At 45.0% G+C, this 23384-nt stretch overlaps 1 protein-coding gene across 1 annotated transcript in view; it reads right to left on the bottom strand.

The window, feature by feature from the left end:
• Positions 1-23384, bottom strand: part of LOC311145320 (kinesin-like protein KIF13B) — a 59049-nt gene that overhangs the window by 18585 nt on the left and 17080 nt on the right. Inside the window, 14 exon segments of the mRNA XM_084181554.1 lie at positions 598-700; positions 1305-1435; positions 1521-1655; positions 1809-1919; positions 2330-2542; positions 3330-3441; positions 3621-3661; positions 3664-3741; positions 8133-8267; positions 9005-9092; positions 10552-10732; positions 10890-10982; positions 11647-11707; positions 12058-12070. Of these exon segments, the coding sequence (XP_084037680.1) occupies positions 598-700; positions 1305-1435; positions 1521-1655; positions 1809-1919; positions 2330-2542; positions 3330-3441; positions 3621-3661; positions 3664-3741; positions 8133-8267; positions 9005-9092; positions 10552-10732; positions 10890-10982; positions 11647-11707; positions 12058-12070 (1495 nt within the window).

Here is a 23384-nt window from a genome sequence, read left to right as displayed (position 1 = left end):
GAAGGGAGAGAGGAGGGAGGGGAGAGAGAGAAGGGAGAGAGAGGAGGGAAGGGAGAGAGGAGGGAGGGGAGAGAGGAGGGAAGGGAGAGAGGAGGGAGGGGAGAGAGGAGGGAAGGGAGAGAGAGGAGGGGAGAGAGAGAAGGGAAGGGAGAGAGAGGAGGGAAGGGAGAGAGAGGAGGGAAGGGAGAGAGAGGAGGGAAGGGAGAGAGAGGAGGGAGGGGAGAGAGGAGGGAAGGGGGAGAGAGGAGGGAAGGGAGAGAGGAGGGAGGGGAGAGAGGAGGGAAGGGAGAGAGGAGGGAGGGGAGAGAGAGAAGGGAAGGAGAGAGAGGAGGGAAGGGAGAGAGAGGAGGGAAGGGAGAGAGAGGAGGGAAGGGAGAGAGAGGAGGGAGGGGAGAGAGGAGGGAAGGAAGAGAGGAGGGAGGGGAGAGAGAGAGAGAAGGAAGAGAGGAGGGAGGGGAGAGAGAGCTAGGGGTTTCAGTACTATGGTGAATACACAGTATAACAGGTGAATTGTTTTAAACCAGGACCAGTAGCTGAGGGAGACATTGTGATTTGCAGTATTGTCATAACTGTTCCAAGATACACACGTGTGCATGCGCACAAAGACACACACCTGAAGAAGTGGTTGTTTCCCCACAGGATACGATCTCCATGGTGGAGCTGCTGAGGGCTGGTGCAAGGAGAGCCGTTCACACACGTTCTGCAACATAACCACAACATCATAAAAACATGATAATGCACACGTTCTGTAACATCAACAATTAAACCACAAGAAGATTACCATACAGTTAACTCATTCAAGCAGGCAGTGGAGGCTGGTGGGAGGAGCTATAGGAGGATGGGCACATTGTAATGGCTGGAATGGAATATTGGGAAGGAGTCAAACGTGGTTTCCATATGTTTGATACCGTTCCATTGATTCCATTCCAGCCATTACAACCAGCCTGTCCTCCTATAGCTCCTCCCACCAGCCTCCTCTGCAAGCAGGCCATGTAATCCCTAAGGGCCTAAAGGCAACATGATATCATCCTTATCTGGAAGCAGGGGAGTCATGAGGTGAGGAGTCACAGTGGGGTGACCAGGATAAAGATGTCAACAATGACCATTCTGATGATGTGGTGCGTTGAGATGATATTGATGACTACGCTGGTGTACCGTGACTCCTTGTGGCGTGCCAGGTGCCAGGGGGCAAAATTGGTAACAAATGACCTTTTTTACAACCAGATTTCAACCAGTTGGTTGTAGTTTTGCCCCACTGGGAATGATGGTGATGTTGGAGACGAAGAGGAGTGTTCTAGACATACCTTGAGTTCCTGTGAGGAGTGAGGACCACCCCTTGGTCAGCTGTGATGTCTATGATGCAGTGTTCAGCCTGGATACCCATCCCACACAGCTGGATGTCCTGGGAGTCTGCTGAACCAACCTTAGTGTGCTCCTACAGTACACAACAATACATTATCACACACACAATGTTACAATGCTGTGTGTGTGTGTGTACGTGCATGCACCCTGGTGTGTACCTTCAGGTAGTAGACCAGCAGTTCGTTGAGAGCGGGGTCAGCATTGAGGTTGACTAGGAAACACTTGTCTTCTCCCACTCTGATGCCAGACGACTGGAGAGAGATGCCAAGGGACTCCAACTGTTTCTGACGCTCCTACAGGACACACAACAACGACAAACTATTGATCCAGACTCCAGCCTTGTGTTAATTAGGGCACACTTTTCAAAACGTTGTTCAGACCGTTCTCTTCTGTTTCGTGCCTAATGAACACAACCCAGCACAGAATGTACAAAGGTGTGTGTGTACCTGTGCGATCTCCTCAGTCTTGCGTAGTTTCTCCTCCCAGGTGACGGTCATCTCCTGGATGAGTTTCTCAGACTCCTCCAGCCTCTCCTTCAGCTCTGGGGCCTTCATAGACTGGACAGGAGACAAGAAAACACTCTTTGTTTTGTTCCATCTCTCCAAGCAGGCAATATGTAGAAGCCCATGTCATTTTGTGGTTGTAAACTGATGTTCTGGTTAAAAAGTCTTCATACAACCAAATTACAACCAACTGGTCCCTGCTACAAGCAGATGAATACATTGTTTTCTGGATGCAAAGAAATAGCTAAAACACGTCCTTACACGACCACAACGCAACCTTGCCGTGACCAGTTTTGCCAGCTGGTATAGCCAGGCTCTCTCTCCACTCATTCATCCTTACCCTGGACTTTATCAGTTGATCTCACTCTTCCCCCTCTTTCTCTACTCCCATCCCTCTACCTCCCCCTCTCTTCTTTCCTCCTCTCACCCCCTACTTCCTTTTCTACCTCTCTTCCCCCCCTCACCTCTGCCTGTGTCAGCTGGTCCCGTAGTTTTTCCACTTCCTCTCGGAGCTCCCTGATGATGCGTGCGTTGGGGTCCTCATTGACCACGGCGTGGTTGACAATGCTCTTGGCCCGGTCGGCGTAGCGCAGCGTGGACAGCGTCTCGTCATAGTTGTCCGCCGCCGGGCTCACTGTGGCCACCATGGCCGTGCGGCTGTTACCGCCCAGGCTGTCCTGGAGACGTGGGAGAAAGAGAGAGGAGAGAGACGAGGGAGAAAGAGAGAGGAGAGAGACAAGAGAGAAAGAGAGAGGAGAGAGACGAGAGAGAAAGAGAGAGGAGAGAGACGAGGGAGAAAGAGAGAGAGAGACGAGGGAGAAGAGAGAGGAGAGAGGCGAGGAGAAAGAGAGAGGAGAGAGGAGAGGGAGAAAGAGAGAGGAGAGAGGCGAGGGAGAAAGAGAGAGGAGAGAGGCGAGGGAGAAAGAGAGAGGAGAGAGACGAGGGAGAAAGAGAGAGGAGAGAGACGAGGGAGAAAGAGAGAGATGAGGGAGAAAGAGAGAGGAGAGAGACGAGGGAGAAAGAGAGAGGAGAGAGACGAGGGAGAAAGAGAGAGGAGAGAGACGAAAGAGAGAGGAGAGAGATGAAAGAGAGAGGAGAGATGAGGGAGAAGAGAGAGGAGAGAGACGAGGGAGAAAGAGAGAGGAGAGAGACGAGGGAGAAAGAGAGAGGAGAGAGACGAAAGAGAGAGGAGAGAGATGAAAGAGAGAGGAGAGAGACGAGGGAGAAAGAGAGAGGAGAGAGACGAGGGAGAAAGAGAGGAGAGAGTGTTAGTGAGAGAGGGGGAATGAAAGAGGAGGAAGAGACCAAATCTTTAATATGATTGTAGGGGCAGATGTGTTTAAATCTCTAAAAGGAAACAGGAAGATAAGCCTCCATCCCTCTCATGTTGAGCGGGAGAGAGAGAGGGAGGACGAGATAAGTTATTGTAAGAGCAGGGAAAAATACAAAATATGTGTCTCTTACCTTTAGCAGCCATGTTAGTACAGAGTCTCTGTAAGGGACAAATTTGGTCTTGTTCTTCCCACATCCCTGTTCTGCCAGAGCAGATATGACCAGGCCTAGAGTAGTCAGAGACCTGCAGAGACACACACAACAACCCACTAAGTGTGCATCTTTATTTAATTGGGGACCTTGAAGCTAGAACTAGAACCCTTGGAGCTGCGTGTGTGTTGTATTGTGGTCTCATTGAGGACGTACCTTGAAAACTGTGTGTATGTATGAATGGGTGTGTTATCAAAGTGCTTGGTGACATACTTGTTGATGTTGCTGCCCTCCTTCATCCTCTCTCCCTCTCTCCAGTAGCTCCAGTCTTAGCTGCTCTCTCACTGCCAGCCAGGTCAACCAGACTCAGCTTACTCACCTTCTCACCACTCGTCTACAGAGAGGGGGGGAGGGGGGGGGGGGGGGGAGAGAGAGGAAAGGAGGGGGGGGAGAGCAGATAGAAAGTAATCTTAGTAGATTTACATTTTGATAACATCCTTCATTTTAAACTGTTAAAATGACTCCAATCCTGCACACCGCATAAACCTTCGGAATGCAAACAAATGCAACAGTTTCAGTCAAAGATTTACCATCTCATCCCAGTCATTTCCATGCAGGATACAACCATCATATCTCCCTGCTCTAACATAAAGGGCCAGGAGGACGATATATATGAAAGGATTCATTACCAGACTATCAGCTATTCCTATGGAGAACAGAGGCCAAAAGCCACACACAGCGAGGCAGAGACAGACAGAGATAGAGAAAGAGAGCGAGCGAGTGCAAGACAGTGCGTAGAGAGCGAGAAAGAGAGACCGAGAGAGTGTGAGTGTGCAAGAGACTGAGTGTGCGAGAGCGTGCGAGGAAAGAGAGAGTGAGGAGAGAAAGAAAGAGAGAGAGAAAGAAAGAGAGCGAGAGAGCTAGAGAGAACGAGCGAGAGAGAGTAACAAGCTCCCATTGTTCTCTGTGATTTACAATCTTAGCTGCAGGGGTGGAGCTTTACTCACTGTATTTGTCTGTGGTGTGTGTGTGTGTGTGGTGTGTACACATGTAAAGGGTCCTTATCTTAAATAAGGTATGTGTGCATTAAGGCCTGGAGCTTGACTGGGAGACGGAGAGCTAATGGAGATGAGAGAGTAGGGGAGGGGAGGTAGGGAGGGGAGAGAGGGAGAGGATGGTGGGAGGAAGGAGTCATTGGAAGGAGAGATCGTGTAAGAGAGAGAAGAACAGAGAGAAAATGCAGGAATGCAGTAGTGGAAGGAAAGAATGTAAGAGCGAGAATGTACGAGATAGATATAGAAAAAGAGAGAGAGAGATGGGGTGAGTGAATGATTTGAGTGAGAAATGTGTGAGAGAGATGGGGGTGGGGGTAGAGAGACAAAGGGCAGCGGGGGCAGAGGGGGTGTGCATTATGTTTGGGGTCGTGTGTGTGTGTTATGTCCGGCGTCGTGCTGAGTGGGAATAGAGCGGGAAGAGATTACAGTGAGTTGTGAAAACAAAGACTGCCCTTGTCCCCAGAGAGAGAGAGAGAGAGAGAGAGAGAGAGAGAGAGAGAGAAGAGAGAGAGAGAGAGAGAGAGAGAGAGAGAGAGAGAGAGAGAGAGAGAGAGAGAGAGAGAGAGGAGCAGAGAGAGAGAGAAGAGGAGAGAGAGAGAGGAGAGAACGAGAGAAGAGAGCGCGAGCGAATGAGTGAGAGAGAGGAGAGAGAAAGAGAGAGGAGAGAGAAAGAGAGAGGAGAGAGAAAGAGAGAGGAGAGAGAAAGAGAGAGGAGAGAGAAAGAGCGAGGAGAGAACGAGAGAAGAGAGAAAGAGAGAAGGAGAAAAAGCATGAACCGGGGTGGGCCTGAGTCAAAAATGATTGGAAGTATTTGGCTGATACCTCATTAAATGTGGAATAAAGTTCATTTTAAAACTTGTGTAATCTAGTTGAGTAACAATCTTGTAGGATTTTCCCTAGTATTTGCCTACGGTTTAGTTAATGTGCTGTTCCAACTTCATCACCCTTTTATAAAGATGCCAAACTTCCTTCTCTCTCACCATGGCACCCCCAAAGCGACATCTCAGACACATATTCTTAGATCACTCTGTCAACAGGCCCCTGTGAATTTGCATAGGACTGAGTTTCCATGGAGATTAGTAAAGGGAGGATAAAGCCAAGTGAACCTCAGCAGAAACAGGAGGCCCAAAGACGCTCCCGCTCTTTATCTCCCTCTGTGTGTGTGTGTGTGAGCGCACGCACACTGAGGCATGGCCAGCCTTTATTTGTGCATTTGTTTAAATGATCCGTCTCAGACTATATTTAGGTCTGTGTTCCAGTCCACCACAGGTGCACCTGGGGCTGCGTTCAGCAACACAACACGGTATCAAACTGTTACAGCCTCCAAAGGGGAGGCTCAGTCCACAACACTTTAGATCAGTGATGGGCAACTTTGATGGGGATGGGGGCCACAAAAAATGTGAAAGCATCATGAGGGGCCGCAGTGGCTCGCGGGTCCGCTACCGACCGACATCAATACCCACACATGCAGACCCTAGCGTTTTGGGGGTCCTAAGCACCACCCACATCAAGATATTTTTGGTTGTTGAAAAAATGAAGTTTTCAAGTTAATTTCCTGCAATTGTACACATTTTGCCATGGGGCGTAAAGAAAATGTTTCAGTTTTAAAGCAAGTTTGCTGCAATTGTACATATTTTCCCGTGGGTCGGAGAGAAGATTATATAACACATTTCATGCAGTTCTACTAATTTAGCCATGGGGCGGAGAGAAATGTTCGCAGTTTTTAATATATCTGAGTGACTCTGACTAACAAAATCAATGGGGGCCGCCCGGTCGGTAATTCGACCATTATTACTACAAGTTTAGATAGCTGGCTAGACTAACTTATATATATATATATATATATATATTTTTTTTTTTTTAAGCTAATTGAGTGACTATAAGTGACTGACATAACAAGAGAAAAACTGCTGATGCACAACCACATTTCCAAATTGCACCTTGTGCATCGTACTATTCTAACTCTCAATAGTAAGAAGATCCCCTGACTGAGTTTTTTGGGGTAATCGATCTGCGGGCCTACAGCGGGCCGCCAATTGCCCATCCCTGCTTTAGATCAACTGCCTGCGTTACATTCGTTAGGCAGAGTGTTCTCCAAAATTCTGAAATGTATTTTTGTAACTCATTTGAATTAGCTTTTTTGAAATACCGATGTGGATAATAACATATGACTGTCCTTATGAGGAAAATAGAGGTTCACTTGTCTTTTCCAGCCTTAATTTAGCCTTATTTGACCCGAACTAGAATCAACTGTTCCAGCCATTTTTGACCCAAACTAGAATCAACTGTTCCAGCCATTTTTGACCCAAACTAGAATCAACTGTTCTAGCCTCATTTGACCCGAACTAGAATGAATTGTTCCAGCCTTTTTGACCCGAACTAGAATCAACTGTTCCAGCCATTTTTGATCCGAACTAGAATCAACTGTTCCAGCCTTATTTGACCCGAACTAGAATCAACTGTTCCAGCCTTTTTGACCCGAACTAGAATCAACTGTTCCAGCCATTTTTGATCCGAACTAGAATCAACTGTTCCAGCCTTATTTGACCCGAACTAGAATCAACTGTTCCAGCCATTTTTGACCTCAACTAGAATCAACTGTTCCAGCCATTTTTGATCCGAACTAGAATCAACTGTTCCAGCCTTATTTGACCCGAACTAGAATCAACTGTTCCAGCCATTTTTGACCTCAACTAGAATCAACTGTTCCACTAAAGCATTATTCACCCTGTGTGCTTCCGATATAATGCGGTGAGACCAGGGTTGGGTGATCAGGTCACACACACGCACAGACTCAAGCTCGCAACACACACACACCACCACACAAACATACAGGCCCAGGGTTGGATGACCGACCAGGTGTAGTGTGGATAAAAGAGGACCTGGGTTGGATGACCGACCAGGTGTAGTGTGGATAAAAGAGGACCAGGGTTGGATGACCGACCAGGTGTAGTGTGGATAAAAGAGGCCCAGGGTTGGATGACCGACCAGGTGTAGTGTGGATAAAAGAGGACCAGGGTTGGATGACCGACCAGGTGTAGTGTGGATAAAAGAGGACCAGGGTTGGATGACCGACCAGGTGTAGTGTGGATAAAAGAGGACCAGGGTTGGATGACCGACCAGGTGTAGTGTGGATAAAAGAGGACCAGGGTTGGATGACCGACCAGGTGTAGTGTGGATAAAAGAGGACCAGGGTTGGATGACCGACCAGGTGTAGTGTGGATAAAAGAGGACCAGGGTTGGATGACCGACCAGGTGTAGTGTGGATAAAAGAGGACCAGGGTTGGATGACCGACCAGGTGTAGTGTGGATAAAAGAGGACCAGGGTTGGATGACCGACCAGGTGTAGTGTGGATAAAAGAGGACCAGGCTGACACAGCAGATCAGCTAACATCAAGACAGACAGAGAGAGAACTTCATTACTTATTTACAGTTTTCCTAGAGGCTGACAGTGACATCACTAGCTAGTTCCTGAACAGTGCTCACTGACAGGACAGACAGTCTCTCTGGGACACTTTTACAGTCAGTGGCCCAGTTAGACAGTGCTTTAGAACTAGGGGGAGAGGAAGACAGAGTGATATGACGAATAAGATGCAGTATTCACAAAACATTACAGCAGTCGACTAAGATGTTATGTGGGAGAGGTTGGACTGACCGCGGCGTAAGAATCAGTTGGAGAGTGTGTGTGTGTGCGTGAGTGTTTGTGTATGTCCGTGTGTGTCTGTCTTACCCCAGACTGCAGGTCTTTGAGTGTGTGTGTGAGGATGATGTTGAAGACAGCGTGAGATCTGCTACTCTCCTCGTTCATGTTGGTGGCAGCCACCGTACGAGACTTATTCCCCTCCGACATCAGAGACTCAATGTCCTAGAGAAGAGATAGGAGAGAGGGGTGGATGGAGGGAGGGAGAGAGGGGAGAAGAGGGGATGGGAGAAATATTTTGGGGAGCGGACAGTGGAGAGGGGGAGTAAGAAGAGGTACAGGGAACAGAAGGAGGCATGAGAGAGAGGGGTGGGAGAATAGAGAAAGGAAGGAAGGAAGGAAGGAAGGAAGGAAGGAAGGAAGGAAGGAAGGAAGGAAGGAAGGAAGGAAGGAAGGAAGGAAGGAAGGAAGGAAGGAAGGAAGATGAATAAATACATGTATATTTTCTCCAGAGAAACCATCCCTCTTGATCAGGGCTGCATGGTAACTTACCACCGATATGTGAACAGCTGTCAAAGTCATTAGCCACGGTAAGCCTTGAATCCAGGGAGTGTGACGTGAGAGACAGAGTGTGTGTGTTTGTGTGTGTGTTTGTGTGTGCGTGCAGTCCGCCTTCAAGGCAGTGTGTTGATTAAATAAGTCTGTGGATGTGTGTGGGTTAACACAGTTTTGTGAATTGTTTTCATTCTGACATGGCTCATCTTAACAAAGCTCTCAGCTACCACAACCCTCCCTACGCTATCCTCTACACTCCAACCTAGAACATGAATATTTCATAGTCTATTATTAACCATACCATAATATCAATTCTGTTGTTTATGAATATTGAATAAAGCTTAAATCATCAGTAGCATGGTCATATCAGTAGTCATTCTACTAGTGCTGGTAGTGGTGTGGCGTACCTTGTAGCTGGCCACAGCCAGGCGTGACAGGCCGTCCACGTACGGCCCCAACACCTTGTGTTCCCTCACTCTAAGAGCCTGCCTGCTCCTGGGGGGACGACACATATGAATGGGGTTTACTTCAGAAAGAAAACTGGCATCATCCTTCCATGCTCTATAAATGAATCTCAAATAGTATTTTATTTGAGACGTATCCCGCTACACCAGGGTTGTGCATCGGCAGTCACTTAATTAGCCCATGTCAGCAAACATCTTTTAGATTGGTAAGTTAGTCTAGCGGCCAGCTATCTAAACTTGGCGTAAGCATGGTCGAATTACTGACTGGTGTGGGGCCCATTGATCATCAGTTATCATATTAAAAACTGCAAACATTTGCCTCCACCCTATTGCAAAATAAGTAGAATTTCAGCAAACTTGCTTTAAAAATGGCATAATTTTCTCTACGCCCCATTGCAAAATGCGCAGAATTGCAGAAAATGAACTTTAAAAGGTACATGTTTTGTCTTCGCTGTCACGAGGGGGAGCCGCTAAAATGTTTTGCTCGCAACGTGGTGGGCGGGTATTTACATTTTAGTCATTTAGCAGACGCTCTTATCCAGAGCGACTTACAGTTAGTGAGTGCATACATTTTCATATGTATGGATGTGGGTACGCATGAGTTCCGTTTTTTTGTGGCCCCCACCTCCATCAAAGTTTCCCATCCCTGCTCTACACTCTCCTACGTTCTGTGTAAAAGCAACAGTTCTCCAAATAGAATCTGCAATAGCCAGATCAACACAAGTGGAATATCAATCAGTTCTAGACTCCATATAGAGCTAGAGGCTCTCTACATCCTCCTGTGTAGTGTGGCAGACTGACTCCATATGGCCGGACGATGTAGAGCCTCCTACTCCTGTGACATGCAGCTCTGTTATCTTTTTTTATTTTACCTTTATTTAACTAGGCAAGTCAGTTAAGAACAAATTATTATTTACAATGACGGCCTACACCGGCCAAACCCGGACAACGCTGGGCCAATTGTGCGCCGCCCTATGGGACTCCCAATCACGGCCGGTTTTGATACAGCCTGGAAATGAACAAGGGGGTCTGTAGTGACGCCTCAAGCACTGAGATGCAGTGCCTTAGACCGCTACGCCACTCGGGAGCCCAATTATTCTATAGGTTGTTTTAACAGAGGTGACAGGGTCATAACCTTTGGGGTCAAGCAGGGTGCCATAGGAGCTCTGAACAGACAAGCAAGTGCAAATGTGTGTGAAAGCACTGGGGCCCTGTTCTGAAATATGTTTGGAAATGATGTACTTGATTCCTCAGAGTTTAATCACTAATATGACATGACTGGATAGGTGAAAGCTATGTCATGGAACCCCTCCTCAAACCCATCTAATTGTGTTAGATCAGTGACTAGACTTCAAGGAAGGGATGAAGCATGTTTAAACTATCTTAAAATGGGGCCACGGACAAATTGTAGTATATTCCAACAAATAAAACTAAAACAAAACAAGAGTCCAAGAGGTGGTTAAAGGTCAATATTCAGGGGTCATACATACCCTTTGGGGTCGAGGAGGTCACGGACCTTCTCGTTGTATATCTCCATGTAGGAGACCTCTATGGTGAAGCCTTCACCCTCCCTCTGCTCCAGCAGGGTGCGGTCAAACAGAGAGCTGCAGAGCCGCGGGATCAGACCTGGAGAGTCCACAGAGCCCATCATGGTGTATGACTTCCCCGAACCTGGAGGGACACACACGCAGCCAATGGACGAGAGCAGCCGTTAGGAGACAGCCACTGAACTTCAACCTGTTTTAAACTTGAAACCGTAAAGATCTGTTCCATGCCAATCATATGAGGCCAGTTAGTAGTATCATAATGTACCAATGTCATAACATACCTGTCTGTCCGTAGGCGAAGATGCAGGCGTTGTAGCCCTGGAAGGCATTGTGCAAAAGACTCTCCCCAAGGCACTGAAACACCACGTCCTGACCTGGAGACAACCACCAGGCAACGTTACAACACCACACAATACGATCATATTAATTATACAATATAAAACCCTACAATAGGACTTTGTTGATGCCCTTCGGGGTGATTTAGAAATCACCTGGAACACAAACACAATTACAAGATAATCTACACGCTATACATGTTCAGCATGTGTTAATTCATATAGGACCTTCAGACTGTATATATGAACAGTGTGAGAAACAGCATAGGTACAATAGGCCCTAGTTGGGTTTAGATGACTAGCAGGTCTGACAGGAATATTTGACATTTAAATTAAGCCAAACACCTACAGATCCATCCAAGCAAGTACACAACAAAGAGAATTCAGGTGGGATCCTTAGTCACTGTAGAGAAAAACTTCTGAATATACCTGAAAACCACCTGGACAGACGTATACCTGGGGTGTGTTCAGCAGGACGTAGCATTTTGGAACATTCAGATAGAAATATGTTACGTAGAACAAACAGGCCTCTGTAGGCCGTCATGTAGAACAAGGAATTGTGTCGCTCTATTCGTGTCATTTCTACCTGCAACGTTCGACAACGTTTGGCAACTGAATGTGGCCTACTAAATATACAGGAGGAGGAAGAGCAGAGGGAAGGAAGTGAGGATGAGGGGTTAATGTGAGGGAAACAAAAACTGACCCGCAAACTTGTCCTTTTCCGACTCGTCCATGGACCAGAAACAGTAGTCGTAGGCGAAGGTCTGAGGGGACGAGAGACCAAGGACACAATGAAACAAAATAGTTTAGAACACATTTATAACAGCTGTTATCCAGCGGGCAAAACACCTTGAAATTATCAGTTGAAATGACACTTATGACATTATTATGATATTTCAAACAGTTTTGCCCGTTGGGTGGTTCTTCTTGAGCACAGGCAGTGATAAACATGCCATACAAATTAGCCTAACAGTTTGTGTACATGTCAATATACAAGTACAATGATTGCTTTATAAATCACATGAATTCAAAGTAGCTAGTCTGTCAAGACATTAACAGCATTGACAACCAAGCATTAACACAAATCAGTAGTAATGTACTGGACTGGGCTTACCTTGGTCTGACTCCTGATGAAGTTCACACAGGGGATAGAGGTCAAAGGATGGTTACATGGGTAGAGAGAGAGAAGGATCATATCTCAGACACCATGTAAACAAACACCAGAGGTGTAATCATTAGTGCACACCGTAGCAAAAGGTTGCAAACAGGAAAACTCTTTGCAACAAAAACAAGAGTTTCTATTGGACAAATTCAGGTAAGTCCCTCCCGGTTTAGTTCTGTTTGCTTCTGTCTGGTTCCTAGTGAATACACCCCAGGACATTTTGATGTACTGTAGTATACATCCAGACAGACAGTCACACTGTAAACAGGATTTTCTAAGACAGGTAAAAAAAAAGAAAATCTGTCACTGCGTCATGGATACACATTGGTGAATATGACAGATTATTATCCATCAATAAAGACCAAAGACCACTTGAGGTTGTAGGCCTGTCTGCCAATAACCCTTTATTTTAAGAAGTAGGCTACACAGTTTGAGCACAATATGGTCTATCAGACTGGTGAAAGAGATTACATTCTACTATCATAGATGTGATCAGCACTAGATAACAACAGAGGAAAATAAAGACTACGTGTCTGTCTCAATGATAGGATAGGCCTACAGATAATAAAATAAACAGTATTCATACTGTCAGAGGTCTGCAAATCCGCCCTTCCTGATAAATGAGGGGAAAAAATCATATCTCCCAACTTAAACAGGATGCAGCATAGGTAATATAGCTAACATTAATTAAGATGCTTATTCATATGTATGTAGGCTTGCTTCCAATCAAACTTCCTGCTCTCTCTCTCTCCATGTATCTCTCAGTCTTTGACACTCTCTCTCGCTCTCTAAAATGTTCAGTCCTGTGGGTGCCGAGGCCTGGAGTTGATAAACCCTTGTTTACGACAATGTTTCAATGTTACTCAACCAGGGTGGGATTTTAACACACGCTAAATGCGGGTAGATTTTGTCATTGGCGGGTAAGAATGTCTATTTCACCAGCCACATTTGCAGGTGGCCACACAGAGCATTTGGAAACAGTCTTTTCCCCCATCCAAAGCACACATGTAGAAGTTGGTTGAATTGACCCGAACAGCTACTAAAATGTGACTTTGTCCTCGTGTTTCTTGGCTAGTTACATCATTTAGTTCACATGCTAGGTTGTTTTTCAATGTTAGTTTGAGTTTGCTGCAACTCATCTGCTTTTTGGTGATTTGTGGTGTAATTATTATATTTTGTGGCAGGTAGATCTTTATATATACCTGCCACAGTGGCTAGTGGACCAAAAAGTGAATTTCCCACCCTGTACTCAACAACCTGCCGTCAACCCCTAAGGAGGGGGGGGAGAAAGAGAAGAAAAAAAAAGAGAGAGAGAGAGAGAGGAGAAAGGGAAAGGGATATTCACAGAGGCAGAGAAAGAGTTGAGCAGCAGGATAAATTAAGGATGTGCATCTTTCCATTTTAAGACGATTCGATACGTATTTAGACAATACATGAACGATACGTTTTAGTTTTAAATGACTCGGTTTATTAGAGAACCAACCGATGCGATTCCGTTCGATGCACTAACATTTGTTGCATAAACACATTAGATTTCCATTCTAAAGTTGCTGATGGAGCTGATGAGCTGGGCCTCTGAGCTGGATCTGTCTGAGCTAACTTCTCTCTCTGTGTGTGTGTGTGTGTGTAAACAGGGGTGCAACTTTGGTTTTAGAAGTGGTGGTGGGGGTGGGGGGGGGGGCATTCTTATATATTTTTTATCCAGTCAGATAAAAACTTAAAAACAGCCTACCCGACCGCTCGGAGGCGTCCGTATGGTCCTAAATCACACCGTTGCCTCGTTTTGTATCACATTCCAATTATAAAACTGGGGGGGACAAAAATGCAATTTCAAAATGTGGGGGGTACATGTCCCCCCCGTCCCCAGTGAAAGTTGCGCCCCTGTGTGTAAATGACGTATGCCTGTGGTGTACGTCCTATGTAGGAACCTGAGCTGAGCCATAAGGGAGACAAGGCATCTACCACCCCACTACCACTATCAAATTAGGCAGGGCAAATCACTATTATTTTTATTATTTTATTTTATTTATTTTATTTTTATTTTACGTCATTTAGCAGACGCTCTTATCCAGAGCGACTTACATTATTATTTTTTTCATACCCCCTGTGGGAATGAAAAATCACCCAGTAATTAACTTGTCATATTTGCAGATTAAGTGTTTGAGCTATTAATGCCTCAATATTTATCGTCTACAAAATAGCTATGACATAGCCAATAAATACAGTACCAGTCAAACGTTTGGACACACCTACTCATTCAAGGGTTTTTCCTTTATTTTTACTATTTTCTACATTGTAGAATAATAGTGAAGACATCAAAACTATGAAATAACACATATAGAATCATGTAGTAACCAAAAAATTTTAAACAAATCAAAATATATTTTATCTTTTAGATTATTCAAAGTAGCCACCCTTTGCCTTGACAGATTTGCACACTCTTGGCATTCTCTCAACCAGCTTCACCTGGAATGCTTTTCCAACAGTCTTGAAGGAGTTCCCACATATGCTGAGCACTTGCTGGCTGCTTTTCCTTCACTCTGCGGTCCAACTCATCCCAAACCATCTCAATTGGGTTGAGGTCGGGTGATTGTGGAGGCCAGGTCATCTGATGCAGCACTCCATCACTCTCCTTCTTGGTAAAATAGCCCTTACACAGCCTGGAGGTGTGTGTTGGGTCATTGTCCTGTTGAAAAACAAATGATAGTCCCACTAAGCGCAAACCAGATGGGATGGCGTATCGCTGCAGAATGCTGTGGTAGTCATGCTGGTTAAGTGTGCCTTGAATTCTAAATAAATCACAGACAGTGTCACCAGCAAAGCACCCCCACACCATCACACCACCTCCTCCTCCATTCTTCCAAGGAGGGAACCACATGCGGAGATCATCCGTTCACCTACTCTGCGTCTCACAAAGACACGGCGGTTGGAACCAAAAATCTCAAATTTGGACTCATCAGACCAAAGGACAGAAATCCACCAGCCTAATGTCCATTGCTGGTGTTTCTTGGCCCAAGCAAGTCTCTTATTCTTATTGGTGTCCTTTAGTAGTGGTTTCTTTGCAGCAATTCGACCATGAAGGCCTGATTCACACAGTCCCCTCTGAACAGTTGGCAGGTAGCTTAGTGGGTAAGAGCGTTGTGCCAGTAACCGAAAGGTCGTTGGTTCTAATCCCCGAGCCGACTAGGCGAAAAATCTGTTGATGTGCCCTTAAGCAAGGCACTTAACCCTAATTGCTCCTGTAAGTCGCTCTGGATAAGAGTGTCTGCTAAATGACTAAAATAAAATTAATACAAATAATGTGTCTGTTACTTGAACTCTGTGAAGCATTTATTTGGGCTGCAATTTCTGAGGCTGGTAACTCTAATAAACTTATCCTCTACAGCAGAGGTAACTCTGGGTCTTCCTTTTCTGTAGCGGTCCTCATGAGAGCCAGTTTCATCATAGCGCTTAATGGGTTTTGCGACTGCACTTGAAGAAACGTTCAAAGTTCTTGAAATGTTCCGTATTGACTGACCTTCATGTCTTAAAGTAATGATGGACTGTCGTTCCTATTTGCTTATTTGAACTGTTCTTGCCATAATAAGGACTTGGTCTTTTACCAAATAGGGCTATCTTCTGTATACCACCCATACCTTGTCACAACACAACTGACTGGCTCAAATGCATTAACAAGGAAAGAAATTCCACAAATGACCTTTTAACAAGGCACACCTGTTAATTGAAATGCATTCCAGGTGACTACTTCATGAAGCTGGTTGAGAGAATGTCAAGAGTGTGCAAAGCTGTCATCAAGGCAAAGGGTGGCTATTTGAAGAATCTCAAATATAAAATATATTTTGATTTGTTTAACACTGTTTGTTACTACATGATTCCATATGTGTGATTTCATAGTTTTTAATGTCTTCACTATTATTCTACAATGTAGAAAATAGTAAAAAATAAAGAAACACCCTGGAATAAGTAGGTGTGTCCAAACTTTTGACTGGTACTGTATACAGCACAATTTTGTATTTCACCCCCCCCCCCCCATCTCAAAATCAAATGGTTTTGACCGTTTAGACGTTTTTACGGAGTGATCTCCTCTCGCTTCAGCCATGCAGTGTGCCTCGCAAACATAAGTGCTGTCCTCATTAAATTATCATCTTTACCGTGTATATCTAAAAATGACCATACAGTGCATTCGGAAAGTATTCGGACTCCTACCCTTTCTCCACATTTTGTTACGTTACAGCCTTATTCTAAAATTGATTAAATTAACTTTTTTCCTCATCAATCTACACACAATACCCCATAATGACAAAGCGAAAAACAGGTTTTTAGAAATCTTTTCAAATTTGTTAAAAAATAATAACAGAAATACCTTATTTACATATGTATTTGGACCCTTTGCTATGAGACTCCAAACTGAGCTCAGGTGCATCCTGTTTCCATTGATCATCCTTGAGATGTTTCTACAACTTGTCTGGAGTCCACCTGTGGTAAATTACATTGATTGGCACACACCTGTCTATATAAGATCCCACAATTGACAGTGCATGTCCGAGCAAAAACCAAGCCATGAGGTCAAAGGAATTGTTCGTAGCTCCGAGACAGGATCTGGGGGAGGGTACCAAAAAATGTCTGCAGCATTGAAGGTCCCCAAGACCTCAGTGGCCTCCATCATTTTTAAATGGAAGAGGTTTTGAACCACCAAGTCTCTTCCTAGAGCTGGCTGCCCGGCCAAACTGAGCAATCGGGGGAGAAGGGCCTTGGTCAGGGAGGTGACCAAGAACCCGAGGTCACTCTGACAGAGCTCCAGAGTTCCTCTGTGGAGATGGGAGAACCTTCCAGAAGAACAACCATCTCTGCAGCACTCCACCAATCAGGCCTTTATGGTAGAGTGGCCAGACAGAAGCCATTCTTCAGTTAAATGCACATGACAGCCCGCTTGGAGTTTGCCAAAAGGCACCTAAAGGACTCTGACCATAAGAAACAATATTCTCTGATCTGATGAAACCAAGATTGAACTCTTTGGCCTGAATGCCAAGCGTTAAGTCTGGAGGAAACCTGGCACCATCCCTACGGTGAAGCATGGTGGTGGCAGCATCATGCTGTGGGGATGTTTTTCAGCGGCAGGGACTGGGAGACTAGTCAGGATCAAGGGAAAGATGAATGGAGCAAGTACAGAGAGATCCTTGATGAAAACCTGCTCCAGAGTGCTCAGGACCTCAGACTGGGGCGAAGGTTCACCTTCCAACAGGAATGACCCTAAGCACACAGCCAAGACAACGCAGGAGTGGCTTTGGGACATTTAATTGTTTTAAACATTTAAGTAATTTAGCGGACGCTCTTATCCAGAGCGACTTACAGTTAGTGAGTGCATACATTTTCATACTGGTCTCCCGTGGGAAACGAACCCACAACCCTGGCGTTGCAAGCGCCATGCTCTATCAACTGAGCTACAGGGGACATTCAGTCTCTGAATGTCCTTGAGTGGCCCAGCCAGAGCCCGGACTTGAACCCGATCGAACATCTCTGGAGAGACCTGAAAATAGCTGTGCAGCGACACTCCCCATCCAATCTGACAGAGCTTGAGATTATCTGCAGAGAAGAATTGCAGAAACTCTCCAAATACAGGTCTGCCAAGCTTGTAGCATCATACCCAAGAAGACTCGAGGCTGAGTAAAGGGTCTGAATACTTATGTATATGTAATATCAATTTCTAAAAACCTGTTTTTGCTTTCTCATTATGGGTTATTGTGTGTAGATTTATGAGGGGGGAAAAAACTAATGTAATCCATTTTAGAATAAGGCTGTAACGTAACAAAATGTGGAAAAAGTCAAGGGGTCTGAATACTTTCTGAATGCACTGTATACACTGATTGTTTAAATCAAAACTACCAAAACTATTGCTGATGGTAAAGCTGAACACATTTTTTTAAATATATTGTTAAGCCCCGCTCAGCATGTATAGCCAGATGAGAGTTGTGTCTCCGGTAGCGTACGATTATTCCGGTAAAACACAATTTTCAACACCACATAGATAACAATAACCCAGCAAGTAACAAAAGTTGTCACTCAACTAATAAAGCCTAATATCACGCAAGCCATTTTAGCATTTGAATGCTGAAGTTGCCACGCAGATGTGCAAAATCAGGAACAGCTCGCTTCCTCGCGATGGTAAGGGCAGGAAGCTGGACACAGCGCGCAGTTTGACTAGGCTACTGATATTGTCTGGTTTGTTCGGCATGCTAAATGACTTGTAGATATATGACCGGCAACACAGTTACATGCAGTTCGACAGAAGGAGAGGACGCATTAGTTGTCACAAAAGACTAGGTCTTTTCGGAAGTTAGAAAGAATGTAATATGAGCAAAACTAAATTTGGGAACCGCCGATTTGTAACGTTCAAATTTGGGATTTTCCGACCGATGCATGCTACATTTGGATCGGTTTGGGGTTTGCGGACTGATGCACTTGTATCTTAAACATTTAAATCAGGGACCGATGTGTATCGGTGAAGCTTACAATCTTCCCTAGTAAAATGCATTTGAGTACTCCCTTATCTACCCCGTGGCTGAGCAGAAGCTTTGCACAGCACTGCATGAACACAATGACCTATAGAAACATTACACACTAACACACACTAACTCACAGGCAGAGGGAGAGAGACAAGTTGACACTCAGTTTCTACATTGCATTCACGAAATGCTGGGTATGTTCCTCTCTAGCTCTCACACTCAGCATAGCCAATCAGGCTTTAGTGACTGGACCAGTATAGCCAAATCAGAGCTCAGGTTCAAGCCCAGTGCAGCTATCTGACGATATGCGGACACACCCATTTTAACAGGCAATTGGCAGAGAATACAATAGTTTAGCTTGCATGTTTGATCAAATCTGTAGTCTGACACATAGGCCATTCTCAATAGGAGATAAGAACTAATCTCACAGAGACAGTTGTTTGAGGCTAGGGGTGTGTCAGTAGCTGCAATAGGCTAGCCCAGGGCCTATAAAGGATGATTGGCTTATTAAAGATGTACTCTCTATATAAAGCCATGCCTGCGACCTCAGGCCTACGTTGCTGACTGCTGAATCAGAGGGAAGAAGGGTGTGAATGAGTGAGTGAGTGAATGAGAGTGAATGAGAGAGAGAGAGAGAGAGAAAGAGAGAGCGAGAGAGAGAGGGTGCAAGCACTTCATCCAAGCGGTTTGCTACATGTTCTCACACACACCCCAGCCAACTCCCTTCCTAAACAATGTAGCAATAGTTACTTTTCCCTTGTCCTATCACTGTGACTGCTCCCTCTAGCCTATGGCCCTGTTCTTATCAGATCATCTCACAACACCAACACATGGCCAGAGACACATGGCCAGAGACACATGGCCAGAGACACATGGCCAGAGACACATGGCCAGAGACACATGGCCAGAGACACATGCTAGAAACACTGCTCAGTCAGCAAGGTGGACCACCACGCCTATATGGATGGTTAGGTAGGGGAAAAACTAATTACCACTACTGTCAGATGGATTCTATGCAGAGACTGTAGATTACCCTTGTGCCACCGGAAATTATTTGAAAACCCTAGGGCTGACAACAAGTAGTCGACTGGTCGATTGTTTGGTTGATAGGCTGTTGTTCAAACCATTTTTTTTTTGGGGTCGAGCAGTAACAAATGTGTATATATACAGTGGGGAGAACAAGTATTTGATACAATTACATTTACATTTACATTTTAGTCATTTAGCAGACGCTCTTATCCAGAGCGACTTACAGTTAGTGAGTGCATACATTTTCATACTGGCCCCCCATGGGAAACACACAGTGATATGTGTCTAATTTAGGCCAGACTGGGACTGTCTACAGTGATATGTGTTTGCAGGTTTTCCTACTTAGAAAGCATGTAGAGGTCTGTAATTTTTATCATAGGTACACTACAACTGTGAGAGACAGAATCTAAAACAAAAATCCAGAAAATCACATTGTATGATTTTTAAGTAATTAATTTGGATTTTATTGCATGACATAAGTATTTGATCACCTACCAACCAGTAAGAATTCCGTCTCTCACAGACCTGTTAGTTTTTCTTTAAGAAGCCCTCCTGTTCTCCACTCATTACCTGTATTAACAGCACCTGTTTGAACTCGTTACCTGTATAAAAGACACCTGTCCACACACTCAATCAAACAGACTCCAACCTCTCCACAATGGCCAAGACCAGAGAGCTGTGTAAGGACATCAGGGATAAAATTGTAGACCTGCACAAGGCTGGAATGGGCTACAGGACAATAGGCAAACAGCTTGGTGAGAAGGCAACAACTGTTGGCACAATTATTAGAAAATGGAAGAAGTTCAAGTTGACGGTCAATCACCCTCGGTCTGGGGCTCCATGCAAGATCTCACCTCGTGGGGCATCAATGATCATGTGGAAGGTGAGGGATCAGCCCAGAACTACACGGCAGGACCTGGTCAATGACCTAAAGAGAGCTGGGACCACAGTCTCAAAGAAAACCATTAGTAACACACTACGCCGTCATGGATTAAAATCCTGCAGCGCACGCAAGGTCCCCCTGCTCAAGCCAGCGCATGTCCAGGCCCGTCTGAAGTTTGCGAATGACCAACTAGATGATCCAGAGGAGGAATGGGAGAAGGTCATGTGGTCTGATGAGACAAAAATATAGCTTTTGGGTCTAAACTCCACTCGCCGTGTTTGGAGGAAGAAGAAGGATGAGTACAACCCCAAGAACACCATCCCAACCGTGAAGCATGGAGGTGGAAACATCATTCTTTGGGGATGCTTTTCTGCAAAGGGGACAGGACGACTGCACCGTATTGAGGGGAGGATGGATGGGGCCATGTATCGCGAGATCTTGGCCAACAACCTCCTTCCCTCAGTAAGAGCATTGAAGATGGGTCGTGGCTGGGTCTTCCAGCATGACAACGACCCGAAACACACAGCCAGGGCAACTAAGGAGTGGCTCCGTAAGAAGCATCTCAAGGTCCTGGAGTGGCCTAGCCAGTCTCCAGATCTGAACCCAATAGAAAATCTTTGGAGGGAGCTGAAAGTCCGTATTGCCCAGCGACAGCCCCGAAACCTGAAGGATCTGGAGAAGGTCTGTATGGAGGAGTGGGCCAAAATCCCTGCTGCAGTGTGTGCAAACCTGGTCAAGACCTACAGGAAACGTATGATCTCTGTAATTGCAAACAAAGGTTTCTGTACCAAATATTAAGTTCTGCTTTTCTGATGTATCATACTTATGTCATGCAATAAAATGCAAATGAATTACTTAAAAATCATACAATGTGATTTTCTGGATTTTTGTTTTAGATTCCGTCTCTCACAGTTGAAGTGTACCTATGATAAAAATGACAGACCTCTACATGCTTTGTAAGTAGGAAAACCTGCAAAATCGGCAGTGTACCAAATACTTGTTCTCCCCACTGTATATATATATTTTATGGCACACGAGACATGGTCTTATTCGCGCCCATCTCAGTGAACTAATCCATTGCGAAGGCCGAGACTAATCCATTGCGGAGGCCGCGGGAATGGCACCGTCCATGAAGAAGGGGAGTGTGACTAAGATGCAGGGGCGGCAGGTAGCTTAGTGGTTAAGAGCGTTGTGCCAGTAACACTGGTTGTAATCCCCGAGCCGACTAGGTGAAAAATCTGTTGATGTGCCCTTGAGCAAGGCACTTAACCCTAATTGCTCTGGATAAGAGCGTCTGCTAAATTACTAAAAATGTAAATGCACATCTCTCTCCAGAATGCGCTCTCTTCTGCCAATTTGTGCACATTTATCGTTTCATAACTTCATTGTGTGAATTGGTTGCGTTTGATTGTTAGGGTCTATCAATTCCCCATTAAATATATCAATAGTAGTACATTTACCGTTAATTCCGATCATTTCTAATCTACAACGTTTATTTAGTTGCAGTAATTTCCGTTAATGCATTCAATATATTATTATTCCAGTCTTTTACCGTTCTCATTGTCGGACTGGACACGTTGTTTGCGGAGTGCACAACCTATTGTGAGAAACAAGTTTTGGTTTATTTCATTCCATTTACGAGTTTTGTCAATTTAGTCACTGTCTTTGGTTTGGAGCGCTCCTGTCAATGTTGAGTAAGGACGTGCACCTGATTACGCATAGAAATAGGTCTATAGGCTACCTGGGCTGCACGCAAATGTAGGCATATAAATGTGCCCATTTGGGGATCTGATAGTATTTTTGATTGGCTTAACGCACCACCACTAACTGAAGGCCAAGAATATTTTATACAATGTTGCAAATTTGGTGGCACAAGCTTCCTGGCAGACCCAAGTTAATAGTTTATACAATGTTTCAAGTTCGTTGCAGACAAGCCATGTGTAGCCAATGTGATTTATATGATATTTATTTTTATCCGGATATTTTCTACCTGCGGGGCTGCAATGTTTTTATTTGTTGGCTTCTACATAGTTGGCAATGATCATTTTCATTTAGATTTGGATATCATTTTTATCATTATAAATTAAATGAAAATGTCCCACGGAAATGTGCATATGAAAACCATAACTGGCACGTAGATCAGTAGAAATGGTAAGATAAATTGGCATTCCACATGAGAAAGGTTGCAGACTCCTCGTGTAGATAAGATTTTGGTCGACCAAGATTTGTTTTTGTCGGGGATAGCCCTAGAATACCCAAATATCCAGAATAACGTCTGCCACATTCACTTGTACACGAATACCATCTGCCACAACACATTGATTAGCCTAAACAAAACATTAATATTTTTATATTAAAATCAATAGGTCTACAGCTTTAAAGATTTCATTTGCAAGCAATGTTATAATGGCATTGACCATAGGAAAACATCTGTGCAGATTCCGTCTGGCACTAGGCTGGGGTCCCAAATGGCACCTTATTCCCTATTTAGTGCACTACTTTTGACCAGGGCTCATAGGGAACACTATATAGGGAAAAGGGTGCCATTTGGGACGCAGGCCAGTGTTGAGCTGACAAGTCCTGCCATGGACAGCGAGTTACCCCAGGCTTAGCTCTCTGACAGTCAGGGAGGGAGGGAAGGTGTGGGCGATGGAAGGATGGTCGGTAAGGGAGTGGTAGTATTTGGCAGCTGCTTTCCAGCCCTCTCCCCACCACCCACGTCCCACTAGCTTGCTCTCCTCATCCCCTGGTATGCCTATTCCCCACTGGGGCCTGGCTACAGCATGCTGTTACAGCATCAGCAGACCAGCATACTGTCTCAACCTGTCTGGGTAGTGAGAGTAGAAGACATCTGCCAGCTTAGC

This window comes from Coregonus lavaretus (assembly GCF_964263955.1).
Source record: "Coregonus lavaretus genome assembly, chromosome: 18".
NCBI classification, from domain to species: Eukaryota; Metazoa; Chordata; class Actinopteri; order Salmoniformes; family Salmonidae; genus Coregonus; species Coregonus lavaretus.
This window is presented reverse-complemented; position numbering and strand designations above follow the sequence as displayed.